The sequence below is a fragment of the Carcharodon carcharias genome, chromosome 1 (assembly GCF_017639515.1).
Source record: "Carcharodon carcharias isolate sCarCar2 chromosome 1, sCarCar2.pri, whole genome shotgun sequence".
NCBI lineage: Eukaryota > Metazoa > Chordata > Chondrichthyes > Lamniformes > Lamnidae > Carcharodon > Carcharodon carcharias.
The window spans coordinates 165,857,893-165,867,361 of NC_054467.1; the positions used below are offsets into that span (position 1 = coordinate 165,857,893).

The window sequence follows — 9,469 nt, forward strand, 5'->3', positions numbered from 1 at the left end:
ATGGTAACCAAGCCTGTTGCTGAACAAAACTCATAGATCACATGACTATCTTCATTACACCCCCTTTTATATTAAATTAAAGAGACAGTTTAAAACATAACAATCTTATAAACTTGTATTTGTAGCACCTTTATGGTTCTGCTTTATTTTAGCCCTTAACTATTCACCCCCTTGACAGATCTTCCTGCTTAGTCCGACCTATGTCGTTGTTACCCATGTGGATCGCAATAACTGGATTCTTTCCCAGCCACTCTGAGTTCCTCTTCAGCTCCAAGGAGATGTCCTTAACCTTGGCACAGGCAGGCAACACAGGCTTCAGGACTCATGCTCTCAGCTGCAGAGAACTGTATCTATCTCCCTAACTATGCTGTCCCGTACTACTATATTCCTTTTAACTCCCTGAACTTGAATGATCTTATGTACAACAGTGCTGTGGTCAGTCAGCTCAACTTCCCTGCAGTCCCTGCTCTCACCCACACATACTGCAAGACCACAAACCTGTTGTACAAGTGCAAGGGCTGAGGTTCTTTCAGTGCTACCTTCTGGATCCCCATACCTACCTCACTCATAGTCACATGCTCCTGTCCCTGACAATGGACTAAATCTGAAGTACTGAAACTAAGGGGTGTGACTGCGTCCTGGAACAAAGTGACCAGGTAACTTTCCCTCTTCCTGATGCATCGAAGTGTCTGAAGCTCAGACTCTCAGCTCATCAACCCTGAGCTGAAGTTACTTGAGTTGCAGACACTTACTGCAGATGTGGTGTAGTGGATGACACTGGTGCTACAGCTGCAACACATCAGCCACCTTGCCATTTTTATTGTCCCTTGTTTAACTAGTTAAGGTTTAAAGTTTAGAAATATCACTCAAAGATTATTTGTCAGTATATTACTTAAGCTATAAATTTAATACATTACTGTGCTTAAATGTCCCTATTATTATTTTAAATTGCTGCCCAGTTTAGAGGGAAAAAAACCCCATAAAACTCATGAACCATTCACCTACCTGCTCACCTAATTCTTCAAGACTCGGGTCTCAGGATGTCCCAGTCCCCCTCTCGCACCACTTCTGGTTCTGTAAAAGATTAGAACAGCATCTCTTCCCTCACTCTGCCAAACTTCCTCACTCTCCAAGTTCTTAAGCTCTGTCGAACTGGCCTGCATGCTACTTACTCCCTGTGTTAACAAAAAAAAAAATTCCTGTCGTTATACTAGCTGGGATCCCAAAGACTCGGTTCAGGTCCTGCTGACCAGGGAACCAGTTCTAACTATCTGCTTAATTAACTAAGTGTGCTTAGTTGCTCACTCGCTAGCAGTTTGTTTACCACTGATTAAGACTAAAAGAAACTACAAGTTAACTTAAATGTTTATGCAATCCTTGACTAGATTTTGCAGAGAGAGAGATCAACCCTTAAAACACTTGGAAATTTGGTGAGTGAGGGAATTCTGAGTTCCATACTCTGTTGAAGCTGTAGTCTGTTGAGCTGGCCCCTGTGCCATTCACCACTTGGATCTAAACTGGCCATTAGTGGAATATCTAAGCATTATCTAAGGTGTGGCATAATAAACTTCTAACTTGTTTCACAGCCCTAATTTCAATCTAACGTGGCACAGAGGAGTAAAGATTTCTTTCCTTCTCACTCCAGCTGTATTTTGTTTGTGGAACCCTTAATAGTTGAGAATGCTTCCAGGTATAAATAATAAAAATTCATGCAAGTTCATATGGGAATCAGGAGAGTTTTCTGACATAAACGTCTCAAACTTAGTAGCATTCAAATATATTTTTAATCAGTGGGAAAGAATTTTCATTGGTGCTCTCATGTTATTTTCCAGTAGCTCTGTTATCTTTATTGAGGATCCCATTACAGCTTCTTTCATTGCTGTGTAACGTTGCTAACAAATGAATTAATCTACAATCTTTCAGCAGGAAACTGGAAATTCATTCCAAAGTAAATGGACAGTAAATGTGGTAGTTTTAATTATCTAGCTTGAATTCAGTGGCACATTATGATTAATGCAGTATATTAGACTTAGGAAACAAAAACCTTTGCAAAGCAAGCAACAATCACCAAGAAAGTCTGTTTCCAGTTATGTTTCTGAAAATTTCAACATGGGGCTTTGTAGGTGAACTGCATAGTGATCTATGTGGAATTAATTGGTCACAGATGGAGTGTCTCACAATTAAATTGTCCATAGTATAAGAGCTGAGACATTTACCTTTAAAAAAAATAAATAAAAATGTATTCTCGTTGGAATTAGTTTTAAAATTATTTAGCTTTTCGCAGTGTCTGTGCTGCAGTTTTCTAACCTGTTTTTTTTTTTGCTCTTGGGTTCCTGTAACCATAAGAACCATCACATGTCAAAGAGCAGCAGAACTGCAAAAACCACAGCGTACACATAAATATGCCTTAAGAAATTAATTTTTTCAAATGTTTCTTTAGATTACAGACATCTTTGGCTCCCAACTAAATAGGCACTGTAGCCTACTTAAGTTAACTGATCACCTAATGGAACTAATGGACAGCAGTGCCTTTTGTGCTATTTCCATTTCCTTTCAATTTTCTGAGAAGCTCACAAGAAAATCATGAAGGCAATATCCCCAAGATATTTTCAGGTGACAAAACTAGCCAACAAGTAACCAGATACCCACTGGTGATGGCAACTGATTATCAAACATAACCTGAAGTATACCCATGAGGTATTTGACATTGATTAGAACATAATTAGGAACAATTAACATATGAAATATTCTTGTTACTGGAAACATGCTTCTGGCTGTACTTTTAAAATTTGTATTTTAAACAATGGCCAAGCTACGATAAAGATGATATCAATGTCTTTTAAGTTTTTGTACTAATTGTAAATTTATTTCAATCTGCTCCTTCCCAATCCTCCTACAAGCTTCCATAGTGACTGTAATACACCTTGTCAATGCAGTTGTTGACTCGGTAGAAAAAGAAGGTATATTTTTTTTTACAAAGCTCAGTTATAAATGTATTGTGGTTAATTGAACTTTGTTGTATGTTGTAAGTCTATAACATTGTTATGTAAGTGCAGTGAGAGTGCTGTTTATCCATTTAGCAGTGGTTTGACTATCATTCATTTTGAAACCATAGAAAATTTTATTTCATTTTTCCAAAACAAGTCCTGAGCATTGATACAAAAATGTAACATTTTTTTAAGTCATACTCCAAACAGCAATGATGCCAGATTATGTTCAGTTTTTTCCTGTATCCAGCATATTTTCTCCTCTTTCTTTATCTGTGTAGGAGTGTAAACAGGATAAGAAATTGAGTGAGAACAATGAAACTATTTCCACACTTTCTTGATTTTTCAACCCTGCATGTTCAGAAGCATGTGGATCAGTTGCAGATTCACTCTTATATTTAAAGCTTGACATTTTCCTTTGCTATCCTGTTTGTTACAGTTTTCTCTCTCTAATTTGTGTACCACACTGTAAATTAGACTTCAGGTATTCTGAGAGAATATAACATTTAATTGCTTAGCAACCATTTAAGATACCTGGTCTTTTTTTGAACAGTGGCTTGGGGCGTGAATCACAGCAACATAAGATGCCAAGGATTAGGAAGATATGCTTGTTTTCTGTAAAATATCCAAGTTGAGATTCTAGCTAAGCATATAAACATAGAAGATCTGAGCATTGAAAATATGAATGAATCCAGTATTTTGTTCCACTACTCACGCAACCTTGTCTTTGAAGATTTGGATATACCAAAGAACCACTCTTAAGATAAAGCTTTACTATTACTTTGTGAATTATTCATTCCCAAACAATCTTTCATCTTTCACTTTCTATGAAATAAAAAGATTTTTGTGCAATTTTACTGAGAAAGGAGTAAGATTTTCCTTTTCTGAAACATAATTAAGTGTGAAGGGGTGGGGGTTACAATCAGTGACATACAAGCCATAATTTGGAGAGGGTTCCAGTTCTACTGAGCCTCTGAACCTTTTTTAGTGTGCTCCCAAAATCCACCAGAAACCAGGAAGTGCACCTCTAATGTTTGCTTCTTCCTTGCATCATCAGAACTGGCAAGATGATGTAATCCACTGGACACCTATCAGTTCTGCCTCTGTTGCCCCTAGCACTTAAGTGTGCATTTTGCAGGTACACAATGTGCCATGATTGAAAGTTGGCAGAAGTGGGGCCCACAAAGGTGCGAAATGACAATTGTTGACAGGAATTTTTAGCCTGCTGGTTTTAACAGTGAATGTCCTGGCTGGACCCACCATTGTTAGTTCCAGGAGTATGATGTTTTAATATCCTGCCTTAGCAATGGAGCAGAAAGAGTACTGGGAACATTTTGTTTCAGTTCGCAACCTCAAAATACCAGCTCAAGTTAGGAGAATCACTATTTCAAGATAAAATCATTGACTAATAAAGCAAGGGCTGTATTCTTGAATGATTATTTAATGATTAGGTCATTGTGTGACATTTTCCTGGAATACTCTAGTTTTGCCTGTTAAATTCATAGATCTTTTCTACTAGATTCTTTGTTTCTTCATTACTGTAGTTACATTAAAGATGTTAGAGCTCTGGAATTTCAAACTTCTTTATCTTTTATAGCAGTCATATTTTTCAATATTAGAACCCGAAAGTGAGGAAAAAGTCATAGATTTATTTTGTCATTGTGTGCTAGGAAAATTTCACAGCTTTTTTTAGCATTATAAAAAAGTTTTAAAATATCACTTATTCTGGTAAACAGCACTTAACTGCTCTTTTGAAATGTACGTATGTAGCAAACCGGCATTTAAATTGTTTGTTGCAAGCAACACATGGAATGCGAGTATAGACATTTCTTTAGTATCCTGTTGCTTTAATATTTCATGTTTTCTTCCTCCCTTTCCTGCTCTTTGCCATCTAAAGAAACTTTTGCGGGTCATGACCTCAAGAACCCAAGAGGTGACTTTTGTCTGCATGTCTTTATTCCCTCATACTCACTTAAAGCTGTGCCTCTTTCACTATAACATTCACTGCACGTTAATCTGCATAGCTGCAAGAGAGTGAACTGTTAATCCTTTATTCACATGTTCAGTATCAGTCATTAATGTGTGTGGTAGAAAATATAGAAGATTTACCTTCTCCAGCAGTTTCTATTCAAACGCAGCAGCCACTGCATTTGCAACATAACCAGAATAACATTACCTGATAATCTAAATCTATGTACATTTGGTATGGTTGTGTGCTGGCTATAATTGATGTCATTTTAAAATGTCCAGGTATAAATGTTTGTGTCTCTGTCATTTGTCATGGGGAAAATATTGCCCCATTTCAGCTGTGTCCTGTTGCACTCTGGAGACTTCAATCAGCACTAACATTAATTACTATTTCTGTATAAATGATTTTTTGTTGTATTTTTGACCTTGATCAATACTGAAGGCCTTATTCAAAATTCTAATTTTTCTCCCTTTCTTTTTTATGGCAAAAGCATATCACTGGGACACATCTGATTGGATGCCCAATGTTCAACTACCTGGTATCCAGGAGTACCCACAGTATGAGGTAGTGGAACATCCAGCCCCTCTTTATTCTGATCCGAATGCCATTGACACAGACTACTATCCTGGCGGGTATGACATTGAAAGTGATTTCCCGCCTCCTCCAGATGATTTTCCAATTCATGAGGAGCTACCACCATTGCCCCCAGAATACAATGAGTTTGATTCCATACAGCCGCCACGGGACATGCCCACGGCTGGAAGTCTGAATTCAACGTCGCAAAGTAGACAGCATTTTAACATGAATCAGTATCTACCCCATCACCACTATTCAGCAAACCTCTCAGAACCTCAGAATGCAGTCCCTGCTGGAAGCAGTTACAGAGGGGCCTACCCACCCTACTCTTTAACATATAATGATGACTTTGAACCGCCCAGCATGGACAACATGTCTATGTCTGTGTACACATCCACTACCGCCTCTTGCTCTGATGTTTCAGCGTGCTGTGAGATGGAAGAATCTGAAGTCATGATGAGTGACTATGAAAGTGGGGATGAAGGCCACTTTGATGATGTGACTATTCCACCACTGGATTCTCAACAACACACAGAAGTCTGATGATTAACAAAAATTAAAGTGCCTGGGCTTTAACTGAAATGCATCATGTTACAGCTTCTATATTGGACAAGTACTCAATGTTGTTTTTGCATATTGGTTTGCAAGTATTGTTGATGAGCTAATTCCAGCATGGCTGCACTGGATCATGCAGCATGTTCCTACACATCAGTTTCTTTTTTTCTGAGTTACTGGAACTGAACTTAATAATTTTCATTTACATTGGCTGTGCCATTTCAGAATGTGGTTTTGTATCAGTATCAACATGCAAAGTATTGAAGGATTTTGATATCTGGCATTATAGTAACAAAACACCTTATCATTGTGGTATTCTTGGTCTGTATTTATGTAGTCCTCCTAATAATCCAGAGATTAATTTTTTTAAGATTTTTTTCCTGTCCTGCGATTTCTTTTGTAAATTTAATGTACAGTTCTGATTTAAATAGTTTAAACTAGATTTTGTAGATATTATGTGGATTTGTTTCCAGAATTTTAGTGCTGTTCAAGTATGTTAATCATTTGCATTGACATTGGCATACCCTGACAGTTGTGTGCAAACTAGTGATTGGGGTTTTACTCTTAAGTTTATTATTTCCAGTGAATTTAAACATTTCACCATAAACATTTTACCAAATGTACCAAAATGCCAAGTTGGTATGAATGAGTAGGTTTGTTTTGCTATGTTGTTTGAGTCTGATACATAAAAAAATGTCTTAACAGTGAGTGATTGCATTTCTAATTGTAAATTGTGTGGAATTATTTTTCAGTAAAAGGGGACCTACTGAATTTTTAGAACCAAACTTTGCATAACCTGACAATGACTTTCTAAAGTTCTCTTTATGTGGTGCAATGGTCCTGAGGGTTTTTTTTAATGAAACTCCCATTAGCATACACTTACTTACTTTGCATTGGTAATAAATTGTGGAAAATTAATTGCCTTTTATTGTGTTTTTGTGAATTCGAATAGAGTTGAACTTTGCTAGAGAAGAGTTCAGAAATACATTAACAAAACAATTATGCTCAGATAATTTGTTCTTTGTAGATACTGTGTCCTTGAATTTCCATAGGCATTTTCTCAATCGCTTGCCGTAGCCCTGAGGAGATCAGGGCAACTTAAATGGAAATTCATATATGTGTGTATACATATGTAAAAAAACACACACAGGATGTACATCTGTCTACAAATTATTTTCTGTAACCCTTTTTATGTCAGCATTTATCCTGGGAAAACCATATTGATGCATTCATAATGCTGAAGCTGTATGTCAGTTTTACAATGGGAAAATCATGTTTTTTGGTCATAATTTCTTCACTCAAACGCTTTTGGAAATAATAATGTTTATTATATTTTTTCTCTGATTCAAATTTCTAATGTCCAAAACAAATGAAAAAAGTCAAATTGCATATCTCACAGCAGCATAGTGAAATTTGCTTGCTCACTTTCTTGTGTCTTGAAATACATTCATTAAAGTTTTTTTTTAACTTCAAGGCCTCAGCTTGTCTCAAAAACCTCAACTTCAACTGTATATTTTTATCTCATAATAGTTAGAGAGCGTGTACGACCACATCTGTACGTTTGAGAAAATGCACTGTGCAGGATTTTCCAGTGTGTAATCTGTAGATTGAAGGGCGTGCCCCTCATTTTCTGAGCATTTGGCAGTTTTTTTTTCCTATTCCTAAAGGATTTGAAACAAACTTGCCAAGTTCTCAAAGGTTTTGTTGTAGGCAAGTGTTACTTAGTAAGCAATACTCTTTTCTGTTATGAATTACTCAGCACCAGTGATTGTAGTTTCTTTGTTAATAGAAAAAAAATGAGTTTACTAACTTATTTTAGTCACTTGCCTTTATTTTGGCTGTGTATTCAGTTCAAAAATCTGATACCTAAATTTTTGTTTAGTATTTTGTTGTATTCTATTTTTAATGGATATTTATGTTTTGGGACTATATATGAACAAACTCAGTAAAGCATATATTTTTGCATTTCTGTGCTGTTGATGCACACTCATAGCACATATAATAATTATACAATAGCAAGTCAATGTCTTTCCATCCATTAATTTTACAATGCATAAATTTACAATTAAATGTTTTAAAGCAGGATTATAAAACTAAGAAATGCTGATGGGACCTGGAGTTACTTGCCTCTATTTTGGCTGTGTATTCAGTTCAAAAATCTGATACATAATTTTTTTTGGAATTTTGTTGTGATTTCCAATTTTAATGGATATTTATGTTTAGGGACTGTATATATGAGCAAACTCAGTAAAGCATATATTTTTGCATTTCTGTGCTGTTGGTGCACATTCGTAGCACAAATAACAACTATACAATAGCAAGCCAATGTCTTTCCATCCATTAATTTTACAATGCATAAATTTACTCTTAAATGCTTTAAAGCAGGATTATAAAAATAAGAAATGCTGGAGTAGCTGAGTGTGCGAAATGGATTGTGCACTGGTTGGATGAGTGGGGCTGCTGAGAGAGGATGGACCTAATGGTCCAAATGGGAACAATTGCAATTCTGGAATTTTCACACAATATGAAAAGGCGTGCAGAGCCTCTTAGTAGTTTGCAGTCTACCAGCTACCCATGTTTAACAAACGTTCGTGTTTTCTCTTATTTGTCAGGTATTTAAAGTATAATTTTTGTTTCATTTGATGAGACTGATGCTTTTATCGTAAGCCACTTGATGTGTGGTGTTTTTCTTATTTTTTCACATGATATATAGGGTATCCAATTGCAGGGATTGGCTTAATATTTCTGGCCACTAAATTTTGAGATGGAACCTATTGGAATCCCTTGGTGGCCTCCCAGTTTTAGGTCAGTCTAGATGAGAGATTTTCTTTTCCTGGTGGCTAGCCTCAAGCCTGCTACACAGAGTTTTAAACCCACCAACCTCTCAACCCATGAGCTCTGCCTGTAACCCTTCATCAGACTGATGCCATGGCTGCATTCTGAACCTGCCTGAGCCTTGTGCCCACCACCCATAGAAACTTTACAGCAATGAAAAGGATATTCATCCCATCATACCTGTGCTTGGCTATCTTGCACCAATCCAAAACTAATCCCACCATTTCGCTCTATCCATAGCTTTGTATCTTTGCTTCAAATCTTTATCTAATTTTTCCCTCAAAAGAAACACTAATCTATGGATCAACAACTCCATTTGGCGAAAATGCTGTTTCTTTGAAAGAGAAGGAGGGGCAAATGGTTGTGCATGGTACATTAAGAACTCCAAAGGGAGCTCAACAGTTAGGGTATAGGAGCCTAACCTGATGTTGCTAACACTCAGTTTTGAACACTAAGGGCAGAATTTTATGCTAGTGGGATTTTACAGTCCTTCCGATGTCAACGTACTTTTGAATGGCTCTCCCCAATTTAAGGCACTGCGCTCACA

General features: G+C 36.8%; 1 protein-coding gene across 5 annotated transcripts in view; it reads left to right on the forward strand.

Annotated features, from left to right (window-relative positions):
- The window catches only part of fat1a (FAT atypical cadherin 1a), a 209,034-nt gene extending 201,477 nt beyond the window's left edge, over window positions 1-7,557 (forward strand). For 2 of the 5 annotated variants that reach the window (XM_041204004.1, XM_041203908.1), the window contains exons 27-29: window positions 2,901-2,960; window positions 4,885-4,920; window positions 5,447-7,557. In XM_041204004.1, the coding sequence (XP_041059938.1) occupies window positions 2,901-2,960; window positions 4,885-4,920; window positions 5,447-6,075 (725 nt within the window). In that variant the 3' untranslated portion in view covers window positions 6,076-7,557. The remainder of the gene's footprint in view (window positions 1-2,900; window positions 2,961-4,884; window positions 4,921-5,446) is intronic. The other 3 variants (XM_041204098.1, XM_041204190.1, XM_041204274.1) reach the window with 3 other exon arrangements.
- Window positions 7,558-9,469: the final 1,912 nt, after the last annotated feature.